Source organism: Prionailurus viverrinus, chromosome D2, assembly GCF_022837055.1.
Source record: "Prionailurus viverrinus isolate Anna chromosome D2, UM_Priviv_1.0, whole genome shotgun sequence".
In the NCBI taxonomy this organism is placed as follows: Eukaryota; Metazoa; Chordata; class Mammalia; order Carnivora; family Felidae; genus Prionailurus; species Prionailurus viverrinus.
This window is the reverse complement of record NC_062571.1, coordinates 68,085,188-68,107,854: the sequence shown is the minus strand read 5'-3', so window position 1 is coordinate 68,107,854 and position 22,667 is coordinate 68,085,188. Positions and strand designations below refer to the sequence as shown.

At 36.2% G+C, this 22,667-nt stretch overlaps 1 protein-coding gene across 10 annotated transcripts in view; it reads right to left on the bottom strand.

Moving 5' to 3' along the window:
• Positions 1-22,667, bottom strand: part of ADD3 (adducin 3) — a 126,498-nt gene that overhangs the window by 19,375 nt on the left and 84,456 nt on the right. For 9 of the 10 annotated variants that reach the window (XM_047825307.1, XM_047825305.1, XM_047825308.1 and 6 more), the window contains one exon: positions 10,418-10,641. In XM_047825307.1, the coding sequence (XP_047681263.1) occupies positions 10,418-10,612 (195 nt within the window). In that variant the 5' untranslated portion in view covers positions 10,613-10,641. Of the gene's footprint in view, positions 1-5,726; positions 5,781-10,417; positions 10,642-22,667 lie in introns of those variants that run through there. The other variant, XM_047825313.1, reaches the window with a different exon arrangement.

Sequence of the window (22,667 nt, the reverse complement as noted above, 5' to 3'; positions counted from 1 at the left end):
AGAAAGGACATTTCCCCCAACTTTGGGTACTATATGTTCCTGTTCTGGAATTCTGCTATATTTCTTGGGGGCATATGTGTATGTGTCAGAAACAGTGTTCATATCAGTAAAAATTCTGAACGTTAAGAGAAATTTTCTATTCGAATAACCCTAAAGTTGCTAATATGATTCATCATTTGAAACCTCTCTCAATCCTTTACATTACTTGAAATAGCTCATTTTTTATTTCCATAACACCTAACCAATACTTATTTTATTAAATTCATTTGTTTTCTTGCTCAAACCTTTTCCCATTCATTTTAAATACAAAAGCTCTTGCAATGTAAGTCCTCTAAACCTTGCTTTTGGTTACATATGAAACAGAATCCCTGCCAGAAATTAAGTTCAATTTTTAACCACTTCACCTAAGAGGGAGAAGGCAGAAAACTGCTCCGGAATCACAACCTCCAAGAGGAGTCCATACAAATACCTTGGAGATCACTGGAGAAATCTTTTTCAGAAGGGTGAATTTCCTTTCAGTCACCAACAGTAGCCTTCCTTATAAGGCTGAGAATAAGATCTCCTGGAGTCCCTGCTTAGATGTAGACTTGCATCGTGGATGACCGAATGATTCAGATTTTCAGAAAGGACTTCTTAAAAAAAAAAAAAAAAAAAGGCATAGGAGCCCATGATGGAAGGAGAAATGTGGTTTGAGGCTATGAGGTAGTAAATATTAGGACCAGTCCTGACTCATTGCTTGTGTTGCTTTTAGAGAAACAGTTGAGAGGCATCCATGATCTGAATTGAAAGAGCTGAGTGCGAAAAACTATAATCTTGGGAGTTCAATCATGGGGCACCATGGAACACCCTAAGTCAGCTTAGCACAGGAAGAGGGGGAGGGAGGTCACCTTTCCCTGATGCCCCAGAGTGGCCTGTGCAGACATCTGTGTCAACAGTGAACCTGCATCTCCTGTTGGACAGGGTAAGACTCGTTTTCAACACCACTACCATGTGGGCAGGAAGGCACAGTGGCTGAGGTGGACTGAAGAGACTTTAGCATGACTCACATGTGCACATGAAGACATACGTACATGCCACATCTTGGATATAGAAGTCACTGGTGAACCCTTTTGCACTGTGTAAGCCACTGAGGTTCTTGGGACAACTTACAGGAGAACAGAAATTCCAAGAGGAAGATACTGTACTTTCTGCTAATACAGCAGGTGAATGTTTAAGAGACGAATTTAAAAACTAGTAGTGACCATATTTGAATTCTGAGTTCATGGAGCAGTTTATACCAGTTAAACATGGCTTTTCTTTTACAAATTTGAGGGCTGTTAAATGTAAATCGTTAGCACAGTTATAAAAATTCTAAACATCTGGGGTGCCTGGGTGGCTCAGTTGGTTTGAGTGCCCAACTTCAGCCCAGGTCATGATCTCAGGGTTGAGTTCGAGTCCCACATTGGACTTGCCGCTGTCAGTGCAGAGCTCACTTCAGATCATCTGTCCCCCTCTCTCTCTGCCCTTCCCCTGCTTGTGCACTCTCAAAAAATAAACAAACATTAAAAAAATTCTAAACATCTAAATCCATTGACTGTACCTCGCTCATTTAAAAATATGACTTAAACCAGAGACACTATCCTATAAAATATCCTCTACAAAGACACATTACATTGATCAGAAAACTCCATTAATACATTTCTACGACTTAGTGAACATAAAATGGTTGTGAGCTATATATAAGATGGATGGACACTTTCATACAGATGAGTAACATGAGTATTTTACCATATTTAAGGCTGGATGAGAAAGAATCTTTCAGATACACTCATTTATCTTTTATAAACCATAGAAAACTTCTGGACACCTGGCAAAGGGCCAATCTGCTCTTTTGAAACTTTATCTTTCCTTCAAAACCAAATTCTATTTAAACTTTCTTCAGCTGAAAGCAGCTATAACCAATATTCATTCAGTAAAAAAGCCAAAAAACAAACAAAAAACCTGATGATACCTACTATGTGTATCACTCATTATTTACATTGCAATAACTTACTGAGAAATGGGAATATTTTATTGAATGCCCCTCCCCATGTGGCTCCAGCAAGAATTTAAGGCAGATTCTAGAGATCAAAATTATTAAAAAAAATAAATACAGGTTAGATAAATTAAGCTAAAGAGAAGAAATTAGTATAAGGAGGTTAGTTAGAGCCAGCAATGAGATTAAGATACAAAGTGCATGTTATAAAACCGTAGGCATTTGCTACAGTTGGCATAAGCCAACATGAATTAATTAAGATAATCTGCTCAGTATGATTTATAATGGCTTTAAGATTAAAAACCAACCAGTTGCTCAAGAGAATCACAACTATTTATGAGCTGATGAGACGTTTCTGCTGAGTGGGATGAAAAAGCTAAATAAGAAAGGTTGAAAAATTTGTCCAAGGCAGTAAATGTTAAAGGCAAGAACTCAGGTCAAATGCTATTTTCACTAGTGAAAATGCTTTTACCACTTCCATACATCCCACAATACGGTGGGCACAATCCTAAAGCTTTGGGATGATCCATGGTATCATAAGGGGATGTGTAAGCCCTTCTAAAATCAATTCAGAGAAAAATATGAATTTAGTTTCCACAAAGTGCAGGAAAATGATTTTCAAAGTAAGTGAAATTGCCCTAACGTTTTTATATAGTTGAAAGTGCTTCAGCGGATAAGAAATCTTCTATTACAAAAGATTTAATGTTTTTGGTCATGAACATTTATAACTCATTTTTAATGTTTCAAATATATTTGGAGTATTATTCAGATAATTACCTCAGTCGTAAGACAGTATAAAAATTAATGATAAAATTTCAGCTGGTTTTAAAAATTTATCTATAAACATGTTAAGCTTTAAAATACTGTATTCAAAGAATAAAAATTTTATTTATCTTTACGATGACAGTTAACCATATTCTGAAATCCAATGTTAATAAAATAACCCTTTATAGTTATTCACTTGAATCTCACAACAAAGTCCTGAGATAGGCAGTGATTTGCTCAAGGCTGCACAGCTAACAAGTAAATGGAGTAAAGGTTGAAATCTGTAACTCTCAGCTGGGCACAGGATCTTTCTGTAATTTTATGGGAGATGGGTTGTATCACTGAAACCAAATACAACTAATAAGGCAGCAGGCATGTTGTGATCAGAAATACAGAGTAAACCTCTTAGGCTAGATTAGGGCATTAGGTTGTGCTGAAATAGCAAAAAAATTACATAGCAGCAGATTATGATGGTCCTCAAGTACCAAAATACTTGCCCTCTTACAGCTGGAAATTTTTCCATCAAAGCAGAATGAAAAACTAACTTATACACAGGGCAGCAAGGTCACATGCTTGGCTTCTGAAGTCAGATTAAACCAACAATTCCCTAGAGCGTCCACTAGAGAAGAGTCAGGGTAAAAGACAAACAACACGTACACAAACCACAGCATAAACCATGTCTTCCATCTTAGAGACAGAAGAGCAGAGAAGAGGAAGTAGTGGGAGTTGTTGCACCTTGAATGCATGAATCCATGAACATAATAAACCTGACTGCCATCAGGAGGACAGATTCTCTGAGACCTTTAAAACCCAAAGTACGGTCTAAGGAATTATAATTATATAATCTTCAAAGTGTTGCCATAAAGTGCTTTAAATCAGCAATACTGTATATAAGTCATGTATACAATTTTCACAAAAATACTTGACTACTATGGGCTAGGCTCTGCACAACTTGCTTTTATGTTATTTCATTTAATTGTCACAACAACTCCATGAGGTCCATTTTACCAACAAGGAAACTGAAGCTCAAGTTAAGTGAGTTTCCTAGGCCACGCAGCCAATAGGTGGTGGTGAACCCAGATCCAAAGCAAGCACTGTGTGCATATATATGTACATATCAAAACGTTTGTTATAAACAGATTAGAACTGGAAATGATGAGAAAATAGGCTGACTCCTTATAGGTCAAGCAGTCTGGTACTCCAGGATCTCTATAATTCGTCATGCAACTTTTTGGGTGTACCTACTGTTACTACCTTGTGCTCTGATTTAGCCTATGAGGTTTGCGCATCACTCTATGATCACACCGTACTTTTCTATCCCTGTGCACTCTATTTCATCAAAGGGAAATGCTGGCTTCTGCTGTTCCTCTACCTAGTCAGTGCTTACCCTTTATAACACTTGTCTTAAATGTGATCTTCCTGAAGTCTCTCCTTTAATCACCCCAATTAGGTGGGATCTCCACTTTCTTCTCTTCCCACCCAACTCTAATTCTTTTGACATTTGCCTTTACTACTCTTAGGATACCTATCATAGGACTGTGGTTTACTTTTCCCACTCTACCACACTATGATATCTGATGGTTGAAGCTGTTGTCTTTCACATTCCTGGAGTCTCCCTGAGTGTCTAGTTCAGTGCTCAATTAATAAAATAGTGAGAGTGTTTTCCTTTCCTAGAATATAAGGAAAGAAAGTAAAGAATCTGATCTTAATCTTAATTGAGTTAATGATAGTAAAATCCATTTTACAGGTTTTTAGCATTAGAATCTGAAGATCTAAAAAAGCCTTCAAAGTTTGTTACTTGAGGGGCGCCTAGGTAACTCAATTGGTTAAGCATCTGACTCTTGATTTCAGCTCAGATCATGATCTCAAAGTTCGTGGGACAGAGCCCTGCATCGGGCTCTGTGCTGACAGCCCCAGAGCCTGCTTGGGATTCTCTCTCTACCTCTCTCTCTGCCCCTCCCCCCTTCCTCAAAGTCAGTAAACATTAAAAAAAAAAAAAGTCCATTATTTAAATGAAAAATTCCTCTTGTGTAATTAGGTCTGTCCATCATAGAATGGGAGAAATTCATCTATTTTTTAAAAATAAGAAATGAATCTTCACTGAACGTTATAAAGTTTTGGAAAGTCATTTAATTCTTCAACTCCAACAAAATCCTACTTGAAAACTTGTTTGGTCCCCAGAGTATTATATTTTGGACAGCTCTCTCATTAACACACATCCAAGAGTATGATAAAAAAAAAAAAAAAAAGTAAAAAATCACTAGATGAAAATCAAAATGTTTGAATTAGAAAAAGCATGCCTTAAAAGCCTTATCTGAATCTCATACCCTTTTATTTTATGCATTGTCTGTCAATACTGACACAGCAATTCTATAAATTCTGAATTCATAAAGTATGGATAAAAATAAACGTGATTATAAAAACAAGAAAGAATTGGAGACCTGAGATTCATGTAGGTAAGATTATACTTTAAGTACACACATATTCATGTATACTAAAAACCAAAGGCAGAATTACCTTGAAGTATTAGATCCTAGTTTCTCTATCTAAAATCAGAGCTTTCAGGAGAAAGTGATATTGGATGGAAGGTATTGTAAATCACAGAAAAGAGGGCCAATTTGGTAAAAGAAAATAACCTGATTGGATTATTTCAGTTAAGGCTAGGAGAAAAAAAAACAAAAACAAAAACAAAAAGAAAAGAAAATTACATAGGTTGATTTATAAGTAATGTTTAACTTATGGACATTATGTAATGGAATACTGATAAATACCAGAGATTGATTTTAAATATTCACACCTGGATGTTCTACCTCATAATAATTACTAGAGAGAAAAATTGGAGAAAAAAGAAAAAAAAAAAAGATTACAGACTTACTGCTCCCAAGGCACTCTACAATTATGTTATTAGATCTCTCCCAAAGTGGGATTAGGAGCATAACAAACTTACTTAGAATTTCTCCATTAAGAAATGTATTCATTTGGAAATAGATTACCACTGGTCCTGTTGAAAGGAGAAAAAAGAAATAAACCAAATTTTCTTCTGGATGGTCTTTATCCTCTAAGTCTTAATTAATATGAAGCTAAAGGTTAGAATACTCTTTTCTTGAAGCTAGTATGTAATAAAAATGCAAACAAAATTAATAAAGAATACCTTTATCTTAAGCTTCTAACGTGACCAGATAAATGACGGTGATTCTGACCAACTAGGTGCGCTGTTAACATTTTAGGCCTTATAGTGATATTCTGAAATATATATGGCTTTGAAGTTTCTCCTATATTTGAAGTAGCTTGTAGCATTACATATTGCCCTGTTATTAAGAAATGTTAGTGTGTCACATGCCTGAGCTATCACTACCTATAAGTTCCTGTTGTTCTATCTTTCAGAGTAGCATTGCACATTTCTGTCAACCAGATTAAACAGCTTTCCATAGTGGTGAGGTTTGAGAACATTCATTCTTTTTCTGAAACCCACCAACTATTTTCCACATTAAGCTGTTAAGTTCAACAGGAGCTTGATGGACAACCTTCAAGAGTTTAATGACTCAAAGCCCACCTAGCTATTCATATATCCGTCCATCGATGTACATAGAATTTTACTAAATATCTACTATGCACAATGTACTGTTAATTTTTCAACTTATATGCATCTTTAACTTTGATGAAACATCATTTAATTCCAACAGTTTGCCTTAGACACCTCATTCTGAGATAAGGGGGTTAATGATAATCTAGGGTTTCCATAGGCATATATATGAGTGGTGTACTGGTTAAAGAAAACTTGTAGATTCTCCCTGCTGCATTAACAAGATCTCTAGCTAAACCTTGTTTACTCACCAGCACTTGATTTCTAAGACAAACACTTTATTAGGTTTAAATATACATACACATTACAATATACTAAAAAATATATATATGTGTGTGTGTGTGTATATCTATATATATATCTATATATAGATATATATATAGATATATATAGTAGTATACACACACACACACACACACACACACACACACACACATTACGAAAGATCATGAAATTCCTAGAAGTAATACTTGGGAGTCAAGATGAAACATTCTTTTTTCTTATTTTCTCAGCTCAAGGCAATTAGGTACTGTGTTTGTCAAACAAATTTACAGACACCAAAATGTCTTGTGATTGGAAACTCTTCCTATGTTGGGTTAAATGAACCTGAACAACAGAATTCGAAGATGAATAAAACAATATATGGGTGAATTTTTTCATTGTTATTGAATGCTTTAAGTGGTACAACCTACTGGTTAAGTCTGAGTTTTGGAGTTTACATTCAGAGCCCACAATTTAACTAAACTTGTAAAAACTTTAGCAAGTTATTTAACACCTCTAACTTTCAGTTTATTCATCTGTAAACTAGGGATATTAATACTTTTCTGTTTGAGTTGTTCTGAGGATTAAATAGGATTTGATACATAATAGTGCCCATAATAGGTGCTAATAAGGGGCTTAATAAAAACAAGTATTATACTTTGCTTTTATTAGTTTCCCTATTTTCCTTTCTTCCCAAATAAACTCAGCATTTTAAATAGAAGGCTTACAAACTTGTTTCTTACAAACAAGAAATTAGTCATATCTTTGATTTGATCATTAGTGGTTATGGGTTTTGTCGAAAAGAGTGAACTCCGATATTCACAGGAGACCCACACAGGTTTTAAGAGAATTATATTTGCAGAAACACTGCAAGCTTGGGCCTGAAGGAACAAAGGTAGTTCCAAAAGAAGAGGTCTTTGAACCTCAAAACCTCTACAAGAAGGAAGAAGGCTGAGAAAAGAACACAGGCTAACTTTCAAGGAAAAGGAAAGAAGACTCAGAGGGTGGAACCAAAAGCCCAGAAGGCAGAGCCACTAGCGAAGAGTCACCCCTGGAAAGTAGGACTACGTCTTCATTAAGGGAACTTCTAAACATTTGCCCAGATGGATTTCACACCTGCTATGAACCAGTTATTCCTCTGTACCCCTAACTCCCCCCTTTTAGAACAGGAATGTTCAGTAGCAGTTATCTTTGCTTGCCCCACCATTGGCTGTGTGTGTGTGTGTGGGGGGGGGGGGGCAGATTTAGTTCTTTAGTTCTCAGGTGTACAGAGTGAGAGGACCTGTACTTAAGGAATCACACCTGAGGGGCACCATCTGTAGCTGGACCAGAGTTAGATGATGAGATTCTGGATTCAAGCAAATATTATAATGAGCTGAAGCTTTTGCAGGAGTGTTAGGAGACAGTGAGTGCATTTTGCATGTGGGAGCAAGGTAAATAAATTGTGGCAGACTTCAATGCTTTTCAACTAAATTGTGGTCAGAGAGGGGACAAGTCTCCCTTCAAAAGGTGGATCTTAATTCCTCTCTCCTTCTTTAGCTCCTGTATGAGCTGAACTTAGTGACTCACTTCTAACTATAGATATGGTGGAAGTGATGGGTGTTTCAGGCCTGAGATTAGGTCATAAAATGCACTGCAGACTCCTCTTGGTTCTCTCCCAGATACTTGCTCTGGAGGAGAACATTCAAACCGTCTCAGGTAAAGGTCCAGATGGCAAGGAACTGTGGTCCTTGGCCAACAGCCATGTGGCTTTTCCACTGGGAAAAGATGGTGACCCATCTCAAGGGCAGAAATCTCCAGGCCAGTCAGGTCTTCAGGTGAAAGAAGCCATGGATGATGTCTTGACTGCAACTCTGTGAGAGACCTTGAGCCAGAAACACTTAACTAAGCTGCTCCTGAATTCCTCACCCATAGAAACAATGAGGTAATAAAAGCTTGCTGTTTTAAGTTGCTAAATTTTGGGGTAGTTTGTTATTTAGCAATAGATACTAATGCAGGTCGCCAGGGATCATTTCTTTGTTGAAAGGTTTGTTGTATTAAAAGAAATTTGAAAACCACTGCCCCAAAACATGGCAGGAAGACAAAATTTATGTCTTTTCTAAGTCTTTCACAAATGAGATTTTAAATTCACTAGCAAAGATCTAGGGAAAAAAATGGTCAAACCACAATTCTTTTAAATCTTCTTTGTTCCTCTCTGGGCTGAAAATTACCATTCTTGCTATGTGAATACAGAAATGACAATCTATATGTCTTGCTTTTCCCATTATTTCATTAAGTTCCCTAAGGCATAAATACAATTGGTAATTCCAGCCAATTTACAAATGGAAATTTTTTTAGGTATAAAAAAATTAGATCTACTCGAAGTTATGCTGTCTTTATTTAATGGGGAAATTAAAACGAAAACCCTGGCATAGAAATGCAGCTCAGTACTTTTTACTTTTAAACTTTACAGTTAAAACTGGTCCTCTTTGGAGCACTTCCCAGAGAAATCTCAATATTTAACAACTTTGAACAAAACCTGAACTTCATCTCATTCTCTGTTACTTTATACTATCTGTTACTATAATCATTTGGTTAATAAGTTAGCCCTCAAAAGTGGAGTGAGTTTCTTTAGAAGAGGAAATATATCTATTTTGATCCAAATAATTAATGTGCCCTTCAAGTATTTATAAACACAGAGTTTAGATTTGCATTAAAGAAGGCACTGAACATTTACTCCCTCATGATGAATCCTCTGGTTAATCTCCTTTCCATTGGGAAAAGATTTCTTTATGGGTTTATTTAAAGGATAGGTTTAAAGTTAAGCTATACTTAAATTCCTCAAAGTTTGCATTGCTTTTATAACTTGTACTTGCTTTTATCTAGGCCACTGGTGTAGCAGAGTTACTCAGAGTAGAATTCCCCTTTGGCTTCGGGCTCAACCTCTGTGATTAAATTCACAAGGGCACAACAAAAATGATTTACCAGGGCCACCTTAGGCAGTTCTATGCCTTAGTGCTTATCTTAGTACCTAAGTTGGAAGCCTAATTAACCCTAACACGGGCCTCATGTGTCTATGTTTGTTGAACTCTACCTTAAGGGGTCTGTGATCTTCATTATGCATAAAGTTACTAATTCATTTTGCATGTTAAATCAAGGTATTCTCTCTCATTTTCCATCACTGATATGTGACCGTTGCAATTCCACTAAGGGCTTGTAAGAAAACTAACAAATCACTTTAATGTGATTTACAAAGTCTGAATATTACTGTGCAGACAAAATTTTCAGCTTCAGTTTATAATCCACTTTTAGTGCAGTTAGTTTGGTACGTGTGCATCTATGTGCATCTATGTGCCTGCATTAGGTGTATGTCACATTAGGCTGCCAGATCACACATCACCGCAGAAGCTTGAAGTCTTCCTCTGCTGCTCTGAGTGTCAGGGTGCACAAAGAAAGAAAATATGTTTCTTGGCTCTTGACAATTCAGTCATGCCTTTCTTTTTTACACAGATACTCACTCTGAATTGGGGATCCTAGCTCGGCCCCATCTTTTGTCCTCCTTTAATGAAGCGTTACACTCAGAAATCACACAAAGAAAACTTACACCACCAAGACAACACTAGTTTGTTATTAAAGCTTTGCAAATTAAATCTGTAAATGAGGTGTTCATTTTACCTTTGAAAGCCTGGGGGCAACTAGGAGTCACTCTGCCTTCACCCTTCTATTGTGAGCGTACTTTAAGGTACCTCCTACCTCCCTGTATCAAGGTCTCCAGAGAGAAGAAAAAGTATAGCCTTCTGATTATTTCAACTCACAGGACTTTGCAAGATCTGAGTAACTCGTTTCCTCTGCTCCATCATGTTGAAGTCTTGCCGTAGATCAGGAGACATGTTCCTCTCCCGAATGTATTCTGGGTCATTCTCATTGATGCGGTCAAAATATCTCTCTTTGTGAGGCATGCTGGGGGGAGGAGGAGTAGTGACCACACCTTGGCTGGCATCTGAACTCATGCTTCAAGTCGAAGGACTCCCTTTGTTACCTGCATTAATAAACACAAAGGAGGACATTCATGATAAGTTCATTATTAAATTCAGATTTTATGGAGGTCAAACAGAACTTTTTTTTTTTTGCCCAGAGGCTAACAGTGGCAGCTTTCTTTAAAAAGTAGCTTCTCAAAAAATATTAGAACAATTTCATACTAAAGTAAAAATATCTTTGATTATAATGCTAAATTGGAAATTGATATTTTCAGAAGTAACGAAAACTTGTGATTCAATTATGTCATCAGCTGCTAACTGAATTTTTAGAGGGAGCAACTATCAAAATCTCCAAAGTAAGATATCACATCTAGGATTGCCTGGGTGGCTCAGTGGTTAAGCGTCTGACTTCCGCTCAGGTCATGATCTCATGGTTCGAGCCCTGTGTTGGTCAGGTTCAGTTCAGAAACTGGGCCCGCTTTGGATTCTGTCTCTGCCCCTCTCCAGCTCGTCCTCGTTTTCTCTCTCTCCCTCAAAAACAAATAAAGCTTAAAAAAAAAAAAATCACATCTACATTTGATCTTAGCCAAAAAGCCGAGAAGTGATAGAAAAAAAAAAATCACATCTATAATGGCAAAATTTCCACAATTAGTGAGTACTGTCACTAGAGCTTCTCTTTTCTCTTATTCACACATTTTTTTTAAATTTTAGACCAAACTTTGGCCATACTTAATGACCACTACATTTTATAGTGAATGTAATTTATTAACATGAGAGAAACACAGCTGTAAGTTTTTCAAATGATTCAACTTCCTAGAGGAAATGTAGGAATTATTCAGGTTGCCAGACTAAATAACTTCAGCACATAGTGCTACAAATCCAAGTAAGAAACAGCAAAAAGTTATTCAGAAACCGTAAGAATACCTGATTCACTTAATTATCAGGATAATCACACTTTTCTAGATAGATCCAGGAGGGAGAAATTAAAGGCCACTTTCCTCTTAGGGATCTATATCTCTAATAAAGACCAGAGATATCTGGTCTCATCTTTAAAACACAGTAACAACCAGGGAGATTACTATATTTGTCTCTAATAATAGTCTGCTCTGATAGAATTCATCTCTAAAGTTACCTTGGTGCAACTTAGACCAAGCAAACTAATTATAAGACATTAAAAATTCTTGCACCAGATGACATGACACTATATAAAGAAAACCCTAAAGACTCCACCAAAAAAACTACTAGAACTGATAAAAAGAATTGAGAAAGGTCACAGGATACAAAGTCAATGTACAGAAATCTGTTGCATTTCTATACACTAATAATGAAGCAGCAGAACATTAAGAAAACAACTACCTTCACAATTGTACGAAAAATAATAAGATGCCTCGGAATAAACTTAACCAAAAAGGTGAGAAACCTCTGAAAACTATAAAATACTAATGAAAGAAATTGAAAACGACACAAAGCAATGGAAAGACATCCCATGCTCATAGATTGGAAGAACAAATATTGTTAAAATGCCCATATGACCTAAGGTAATCTATAGGTTTAGTGCAATCTCTATCAAAACACCAACTGCATTTTCCACAGAACTAGAACAAACAATCTTAAAATTTGTATGGAACCACAAAAGACTCCAAATAGTCAAAGCAATTCTGACAAGTTAAACAAAACAAGGCATCACAATTCCCAGACTTCAAGTGATAACATAAAGCTGTAGTAATAAAAACAGTATGGTACTGACACAAAAATAAACACATAGATCAATGGAAAAGAGCAGAAAGCCCAGAAATAAACTTGCAATTTAATGGTCAGGTCAATTAATCTTTAACAAAGGAGGCAATAATATGCAATTAGAAAGAGTCTCTTCAACAAATGGTATTGGGAAAACTGTGTAGCGACATGCACAAGAATGAAACTGGACCATTTTCTTACACCATACACAAAAATAAACTCAAATGCATAGAGGACCTAAATGTCAGACCTAAAACCATAAAAATCCAGAAGAGGGCACAGGCAGTAATTTTTCTGACATCGGCTGTAACAACATCTTTCTAAATATGTCTCCTGAGGCAAGAGAAACAAAAGCAAAAATAAACTATTGGAATTACATCAAAATAAAAAGTTTCCAGGGGCGCCTGGGTGGCGCAGTCGGTTAAGCGTCCGACTTCAGCCAGGTCACGATCTCGCGGTCCATGAGTTCGAGCCCCGCGTCGGGCTCTGGGCTGATGGCTCAGAGCCTGGAGCCTGTTTCCGATTCTGTGTCTCCCTCTCTCTCTGCCCCTCCCCCGTTCATGCTCTGTCTCTCTCTGTCCCAAAAATAAATAAACGTTGAAAAAAAAATTTTTAAATAAAAAAAATAAAAAGTTTCTGCACAGCAAAAGAACCTACAAAAAATAGAAGACAACCTACTGAATGGGAGAAGATATTTGCAAATGACATATTTGATAAAGTGTTAGTATCCAAAATATATGAAGAACTTACAGATCTCAACACCCCAAAACCCCAATAACCCAAGTAAAAATAGGCAAAAGACATGCTGAACAGACATTTCTTCAAAGAAAACATCCAGATGGCCAACAGACACATGAAAAGATGCTCAACATCACTCATCATCAGGGAAATGCAAATAGAAACTACAATGAGATATCACATCACACCTGTCAGAATGGCTAAAATAAAAAACTCAAAAGACAAGCATTGGCGAGGATGTGGAGAAAAAGGAACCCTTGTGCAGTGTTGGTGGGAATGCAAACTGGTGCAGCCACTGTGGAAGACAGTATGGAGGTTCCTCAAAAAATTGAAAACAGAACTACCCATTGATCCAGTAATTACACTACTACTGGGTATTTACTCTAAGAATGTGAAAACATCAACTTGAAGGAATATGTGTACCCCTATGTTTATTGCAGCATTATTTACAATAGCCAAATTATAGAAGCAGCTTAAGTGTTGTTCATCAAAAGATGAATGGGTAAAGATGTCACACACACACACACACACACACACACACACACACACACACACAGACACACACACACCCCTGCAACAACATGAATGCAACTAGAGAGTATAATGCTAAATGAAATAAGCCGGTGAGAGAAAGACAAATACCATATGATTTCACTCATATGTGGAATTGAAGAAAGAAAACAAATGAACAAAGGAAAAAAAAAAAAAAGAGAGAGAGAGAGAGAGAGAGACAAACCAAAAAAGAGACTCTTAAATATAGAGAACAGATGGTTACCAGAAGGGAGGTTGGTTGGGGGATGGGTGAAACAGGTGAAAAGGATGAGAGTACACTTATCTTGATGAGTACTAATACAGAACTGTTGAATATATGTTAACTTTACTGGAATTAAAATTTAATAAAGTAAAAAAATCTTGTATTAATTCTGGTCTTAGAAATGTAAACTACTATATACCAATTTGGATGTAAATTTTAAAAAATAAAAAAATAAAGTTAAATTACAAAGTTAAAAAAATGTAAACTAATTTGTTAAAAATAATTTTTGTAAAACATGTTAAAACTTTGTTAGCTTCTATTTGACAACATCACTCTACAACATTCTAGAAGTTTGAATTACTTTCGTGTACTACACAAAAAATTCATGAAATAGGATTAAGTCACTTTATGTCATATCACTTTAGTGAAAATCTGATTTTGTGACTAGAAAGCAACTAATCAGGAAAGAAAATGTAAAAATGAGCTTTTTTTTTATTTTTATTTTTTTTATTTTTGGGACAGAGAGAGACAGAGCATGAACGGGGGAGGGGCAGAGAGAGAGGGAGACACAGAATCGGAAACAGGCTCCAGGCTCTGAGCCATCAGCCCAGAGCCCGACGCGGGGCTCAAACTCACGGACCGCGAGATCGTGACTTGGCTGAAGTCGGACGCTTAACCGACTGCGCCACCCAGGCGCCCCAAAATGAGCTTTTATATAAGTGAGTCTTCCAGATCCTAAATCATTAATCTAAAAATTGAGAGAAAACATGCAATGAACAATGAATATGTGATGATCAAATAAATGGACCCTTCACAGGATAAAGGGGCTAGGTTGTTTTGTTTTGTTTTGTTTTGTTAAAACATCCACTATTAATAGAATGACTCTGGTCATGTGATATTCTTCAGAAATTAGGTTTTGCGGTACTGTTATTAGCTTGGCTTACAAACATAGTATTTTTCATCACCTTGCTATTACCCAAAAATGTGGTGCAACAGAGCACCAACTCTAAGAAACTTCTTTTTTCATATCCAACGGGTTTTTTTTAATCAGTAGTCCAGAAGTGTAACCAATCTTTGGAACCTCGTACTCTTAGAAGCTATTTATAATAGGTCCATCTGAGCTCCTTAAAACAGTTTACTGCTAACACAAAGGAATTTTAAGGAGTACTTAAAATCTAGTTACATAACAGTTTACTCAAGTAAAAAGAACAGTTAGAATATGAAGCCCCGACAGACAAAATACTGTAAAAAAGTAGTTAATGGATAGTGTTCAGATTTCAGCAGCACTAGTCTTTGTAAGTCAGAAGACACAACAAATGAAATATTTCAACTGTTGGCTTTGTTATGGAACTTTAAAAAAATTGTGTTGTGGTCAGATCGGTTTAAATATGATTGCTCTCTATGAAGTATTTTCACTTGAATATGGTTAAAATATTCTAGAACTTTAGCTGGTTATTAGACTAAAAAAACTTTTAATTACATTCTAAAAATTTCTATGTAATTCTTTCAAGCAAAAAGCAGAATGGTGCAGAGTACTGGACTGAGGATAGAGACCAGGTTTCAAGTCTTTGCATTTCCATCAACTGTTGTATGACCTTAGAATAGCTATTGTTAATCGTTAGACAGAAGCTGATAGCTTCTTTTAAATGCTATGATGACCCATTACTAAAGAAACAACTTGTAATTGTTAGAAAATCTCTAGCCGTTACGAATACTAAGCCATATATAGAGTTGAATTATTATGCAGTACACCTGAAACTAATGTAACATTGTATCAACTACACTCAAGAAATTTAAAAAAAAAAACACGACTATCAGTTACTGAGCTCTATGTGCTAGCCACTGAACTTTACATACATTATTTACTTCTCTTTAAAAAAAATTTTTTTAATGTTTATTTATTTAGAGAGGGAGAGAGAGTACGAACAAGGGAGAGGCAGAGAGAGGGAGAGAGAGAATCCCAACAGGCTCCATGCTGTCAGAGCAGAGCCCAACGTGGGGCCTGAACTCACAAACCATGAGATCATCACCTGAGCCGAAATCAAGAGTCAGACGCTTAACGGACTGAGCCACCCAGGCACCCCAAAGAGTACAGTTATCTTGATGAACAAATGTATAGAACTGTTGAATCATATTGTACACTTGAAACTAATATAACATTGTATGTTAACTACACTTGAATTAAAAAAAAAAATAGGGTTGGTTAATTTTAAAGAGAAGGAGCCCTGGAACTGAATTGTTTCCCATATCCCCCAGAAGCAGAAATATTTATGCTTAGTTTAGTTGTTCAGGATTAAGAAAAACTAGAATCTCCCCCTACATTCTATTTTTAATTTTTTGAGGAACCTCCATACTGTTTTCCACACTGGCTGCATCAGTTTGCATTCCACCAACAATGCACGAAACACAATGCACGAGACAACAATGCACAATTTTCCCCCCTTCCTCACTAACACTTGTTATTTTTTGTGGGTTTGTTTGACTTTAGTCATTCTGACAGGTGTAAAGTGACATCTAACTGTGGTTTTAATCAACCAATCCTTTATTTACTTATATTTATTTTTGAGAGAGAGAGAGAGAGACCACGCAGGAGGGGCAGAGAGAGAGAGGGGAGGGACAGAGGATCCGAAGCAGGCTCTATGCTGACAACAGCAAGCCCAACGTGGGGCCCAAACCCATGAATCGTGAGGTTATGACCTGAGCCAAAGTTGGACATTCAACCAACTGACCCACCTAGGCATCCCTAAATCAATCCTATTTTTAATGTTGCACATACACAGGCATGCTTTCTAGTACTTTGGAGCAATATAAACCAGTACGAACTCTATTAGGGGAAAAATATTGGTCTTCTAAGAGGATTCTTTTAATTCAAAATGATGCAGAAAAACAGATTTTTTTAAAAAGTAACATCATAAAACATTGTCAACACTATGGGTTTTCCTCTGGCCGTGCAGATTAAAAACAAGATATCAGGCATAAACAAAAATTCCAGTTAAAAAAATCTTATCTAAATATTTATGCAGTAACCACCCAACATGTATATTTAAAGAAATTTAGGTTTAAGGTACAAATAGATGAAATACTCTAGAATGATGGATTTCAAACTCTAAAAATGGCAATCCACAATAAAAAATACATTTTATATTGTAATCACATACAAATACATGAGATATTTAGCTGAAATAAATTTGTGATACTTTCTCTATGTAGTACATTCTGGTATTTTCTATTTTAATCTTTTTCATTAAAAAAATTGGTCAGAGGCGCCTGGGTGGCGCAGTCGGTTAAGCGTCCGACTTCAGCCAGGTCACGATCTCACGGTCTGTGAGTTCGAGCCCCGCGTCAGGCTCTGGGCTGATGGCTCAGAGCCTGGAGCTTGTTTCCGATTCTGTGTCTCCCTCTCTCTCTGCCCCTCCCCCGTTCATGCTCTGTCTCTCTCTGTCCCAAAAAATAAATAAAAACGTTGAAAACCACTAAAAAAAAAAAAAAAAAAAAAAAAAATTGGTCAAATAGATTCTTGTTCTACTAATGGGTTATGACCCACCGTTTGAAAAACACTACTCCAGAAACTCTAAAAGTTATGGTCAAATGGGAAACACAAGGAAAAGAAGTGCGTGTATGTACTTGAGACGGGGAGGGAGGAAATGAATATACGCTAGAGATGGGAGGGAGTCGGAAATGATTCTTTGATATTAAAAAAAATGGCAGTAAGATCCTAGTGATTTGGGTGATAATTAAATTGTCCTCCATTTGGGCACTTAGAAAATGCCATCTATATTACTCAATGTCCATTTGTTTTTCACTTTTTCTTGACTCTTAGCTACCTCTAGTTCAATTTTCCAGAACTCTTTGCTTACGTCTGTAGTCCTCACAATGGCAGGGGACTCCATAAGTGGTGGCTGACTTGAATTATTTTACTGTATCACAACTCCTCCCAAAGCAATCTGGTTTGTATTAGTTCTGGGCTGGGAATGGTCAAAACAATCTTATGAAAAATTATTATAAAAAGTCTTTCCAAACTTAATTCTTGGCAGTTTTAACAGCTTTCTCTAGAACATAAGCAAAAAAGATGGCTGTACTTTCAAGTACCAGGCCTATTGTTCCATATTTAAAACAAAAATCAAAGATATGCCAAGATTTCAAGGCAGCATATTTGGTTAAAACAACAGCAGCAACAATAACACACACTGGTTTATGGAGTTAGAGTTTTTCTTAATGAAATTTACTGTAAAATTGTGAAGGTGTTTACAGTTTTAGAAAACAACTTGGACCCTGCATAAACTATAACAAGCCACATCCTCAGATCGACCAGTGAAGTTTTCTTCATTTTAAATTCTAAAAGGCATGAACTACTTACTTTCAACTGCTAGCCAAGATTTTACATACAACTGACATGAAAATCAACAGACTTGGAAAAACCAAACTACACATAGATAAAAGTCAAGAAAAAAAAAAAAAAAAAACAAAAAAAAAACAACCAACAATGGGCACTGAATAGCACCAAGTAATACAGATGACATTTTCTAAGTGCCCCAATGGAAGATTTAATTATCCCACAAAGCACTAGGGTCTTATTGCTATAATGGCTATTGACTCTATGAGAGTTCTCTTGGAATATTTCAGATGAGATTCAAGGATCACATTTTACAGATGCGAGGAAACTATACTCAGAAGTGTTGAGTGATTTTTCTAAAGCTACAATGCTCAAGTATTAGATATCACTATAAAATCATAATAATGATATATATTAGCACTACCAAGCCATTCACAGATTGTTCATGGTCAAAATCTACTCTTTCAGTGAAATGTATGGAGAAAAACAGGCCTATCGCATACATTTTATGCAGGCATTTTATAAATACCATTGACTGTGAGGAACAGGCTATAAGTAAGGGCTAAAAATTTTAGTGCTTGTGAACAGACTGAATTGTATGATGTCCATCTAGTATGCGCAGAAAAGCAGATGTACAAACTGTCCAGTTGTTTAGTGGTAATCTGCTTAACCTAAATACACGAGGAACACCTTTTCTATAAGTAACTAGACTTTTAAAGATTAAGATGTATCCACCAACATATTACACCAATAAGTCAAAGAAGTGCCTTTCACTTAATTCTTTGAAGGTTTTGAAGCCAAAATTAAAAGGATATCTGGTCCAAATCTTTTCTTTTCGAGATTAGATAACTAATGAAAGAAGTCTTCATAAAGAGATGTGCCCAAGAGCATACACGAAGCATCACCAGGGTGATCTACGTTCTCCTAGTCCAGAGCTCTTTCCACGATCCAATATTGCTTCCTCATAATTTGTCACCCCGTATCTTGGTCCTCTCTATCAGTATTTTGGAAGCCAGATACATAAGATGCATAAAGACAAGGAGTATCAGAAGCTATGCTGATCAAGTATCTTCAGGAGATAGGCAAAGATGAATGGTACCATAAAATATCATGGAACATTCAACACAATTTTGAGTTCCAAACAAAAAGGAACACAATGCAGAGGAAAGGCCCTTAAACTGGCTCAAATTCATATGAAGACACTGCCACATGGGCATTGATCAATATTTTGGAACTTCTAACTGTTAACCTAACAGATGAATACTATGTCTTACTTGGAGGTTATCAAAATGACACTGATTGTGCCCTGGGTAACTAACAATAAATGTTGTTCAAGTTTACACTTTTACCCCTACAGTTAATTAATTCAGCATCAATTTTGAAAGAGTTGAGGGCCTTTGACTATTTATAATGAAATAAATTAACTTTCAAAAACAGATTATGCTGGCAATATACCCACTTTACAGATAAGAACTCTGAGGTTTAATAATTTGCCTCACGTTACCAATTGTTCTTTACCAAGTATGTAATTATTTATGGTTACAGATCTTAGTAGGTATGAAAGAGTTGACAAAAAAAAAAAAAAAGATGGAATGACTCAAAATACTGTCATTTCCTAGAAGTATATACAGCTATTACAACCTTGATTACAGCCTTTCCTTACTGTGGTGCCTGAAAATACATTATAGGATCACAATATTTACCACCAAAACAGAAATGATAAATGCTCTGAAAGTAGTAAAGTCTTGTATGACTATCAAATTGGTATAAATGTAGAAACGTAACTCTCTCTGGCCTATTGCCAGAATCTTTTCAAATGACTTCTGTTGAGTATACTTTAAAATACAATTATAAATTCTAAACTTTAATATAAGTCAGAAAACAATGACTCGACAACTGATTAGTAAAAAATACTATTAATCTAAGCCTTAGTTAAAATCGAAACTTAAAAAGTCAATGAAAACAACAAACAACAAAATAAACTGGTAATGGTTAACAACAACCCATCATGTTGCTAAGTGTCCTTAATGGAATTTGATAGCTGGCTCAGTGTTTATTGACAAAAAAACAACCCCCCCCCCCCCCACACACAGATAAAAGAAAACTATCAATTGGAGGGCACAGTTTTGAGAATGTTACGGTTTCAAACTTTGTTTTATAAAGAAAAATAATACACTAATTAAGATAAATTATTTTAGCAAACATGAAAAATACATCCTGCGCTGGTACAACTGGAACACAGTAGTTATGTTTTAAATGTACACTTTGACAACATCTAGGTGAAGAGCAGTAAATGTGAAAATTCTAAGCAGGTTGCTAGGTCAAAATTCAGCAGGGTGAGCCAAAGACTAAAAGTATTCAACCACTGGACAAAGCAAAGGATGAATCTAATCTCTTTCTCACTAAAGTACCAATACTTGATGAAGAATATTTTATTGATCAATATTACCTGTTGCAAGGAACACTGAACCAGGCTCCCATATTGAAAGGCTGAGATTGGGGAAAAGAGGGGCAGTTACTTGCTTAGACACTGGCAGGGTGAGAAAAAAAAATCTTTCATTATAAATAGATCAAATTTACCAAATATAATGGCCATGTAAGAGGCAGGGTTACAAATGTGAAAATATATATAAAAAGTTCAGACGAAGTGTATTGTCTTAAAGTCTAAACTCAACCATTATCTAGATTTAGTTCAGATTGTACCCAACATCAATTATTTGGAAAAGCAAATATGAAACTGACTTTTTAAAATTTTTATTGAAACAAATTTTTGAGAGAAAGAGAGAGAGAGGGAGGGGGGGGTGGAGAGAGAGAGCATCTTAAGCAGGCTCCATGCCTAGCATGGAGCCCCGATGTGGGGCTTGATCTCACAACCGTGAGATCATGACCTGAGCTGAAATGAAGAGTCAGTCGCTGAACTGACTGAGCCACCCAGACACCCGAAACTGATTTTTAAATAAATAAATATATAGCCTTATAAAATGGTAAGTAAAACAATCAATCACAGAGAGGTGATCCCTCAAATATTTTGCAAAATCCAAAAACACATGGCCTTAGTGCCTTTACTCTCTTTTCTACAAAATTTGATGAATGTTCTGTATATATTCCCTCAGTCATCGTTTGTCTTTAACATGGAGCTTTTGGAAATGATTGGGGGAAAAAAACAAAAGGGTTTTTTTCTTCTCCTAAGAGAAAGTTGACAGAGACTAGTGGATTGATTACTCGAATGTACCTCTCAGACATTTAAGTTTCTGTTATTGAGTCCCCTGGTATCAGTGAAATTTTTAAAACTGAGATCTAGGAAACTATCCAGAACTTGACAGCTCATGATAAATGAGAGGTTTTAAAAAGTGGGATCACTGAAGATTGTGATTTTTTTTAAAAAAAGATTCATTGCTCTCAATTTCTGGAGATACCTTAAATGTTTGGCTCTTACTGTATGGTAGTCCTTCTGGGTAAAAAGTTTCTCTTCTTTCTTTCTTTCTTTTTTTAAAGAAACATCAACTCTCACATACTTCATAAACTGAAGTGTATTTATTTGTGCAGCACTGAGCTCAAAAAATTTAAAGCCCTTGCTTTTGACATTTTCTTGAGACAATGTCTGAAGTCAAATTTACTCTTACCTAATACTGTACATCTATCTAGAAACCTCAGGAAACTTTCCAAAGTGAATATCAGAATACAAGTAATATGGAAAACTTAACTCCCTCAAATTCCAATCTTACATCTACTTATTTCTCAAGGATTCTGAACTCAAGAAATTCTAGTTCTTCATTCTGAAGAAATGCAAACAATCCTACAAAACTCATTATTAAAAATGAGTTGAGTTTGGGGTACCTGGGTGGCTCAGTCGGTTAAGTGTCCAACTTTGGCTCAGGTCATGATCTCACGGTTCGTGGGTTCGAGCCCTGCATCGGCTTCTGTGCTGACAGCTCAGAGCCTGAAGCCTGCTTCAGATTCTGTGTCTCCCTTCTCACGCCTCTCTTTCTCTCAAAAGTAAATAAACATTTTTTAAAAATGAAGAAAAAAATGAGTTGAGTTTGCAAAACAATCACCCAAAAGTCTAGTCTAGAAAACTGATTTGTTACTGTGGACAATACTTCTAATGGTCCATTCCTAATGGAGCCACAGTGACCAGTGAGAAATAGGAGGGGGCCTAGAAGGCACACACACAAAAGGCGAAGTTCTTTATTTTAAAAACTGAAGGCAAAAAATATATATGAAAGTTAGAGAATACAGGGTATGCATAAGTCCCAAGAGTTCATCCTGATCTACTATTTCAGGCATCCCAACTAAAGAATTTTGGCTTTTATGATTATAACATATAAAATACAGCTGCAAAAGTCAATCCAAAAGCTGTAGGTAACTCAATACATTGTCACTGCAAGGAAGTCTGATTTGAAGGAGTTCCCACCTTCAGATTTTGGCTAGTAAGGAGGATTTCAAGATCATCACAACTCCATCTGTTTTCCTTCTACGGAAAGTCTAATAGTGAGCCACGAAAATGAAATTTATTAAGCATAGGT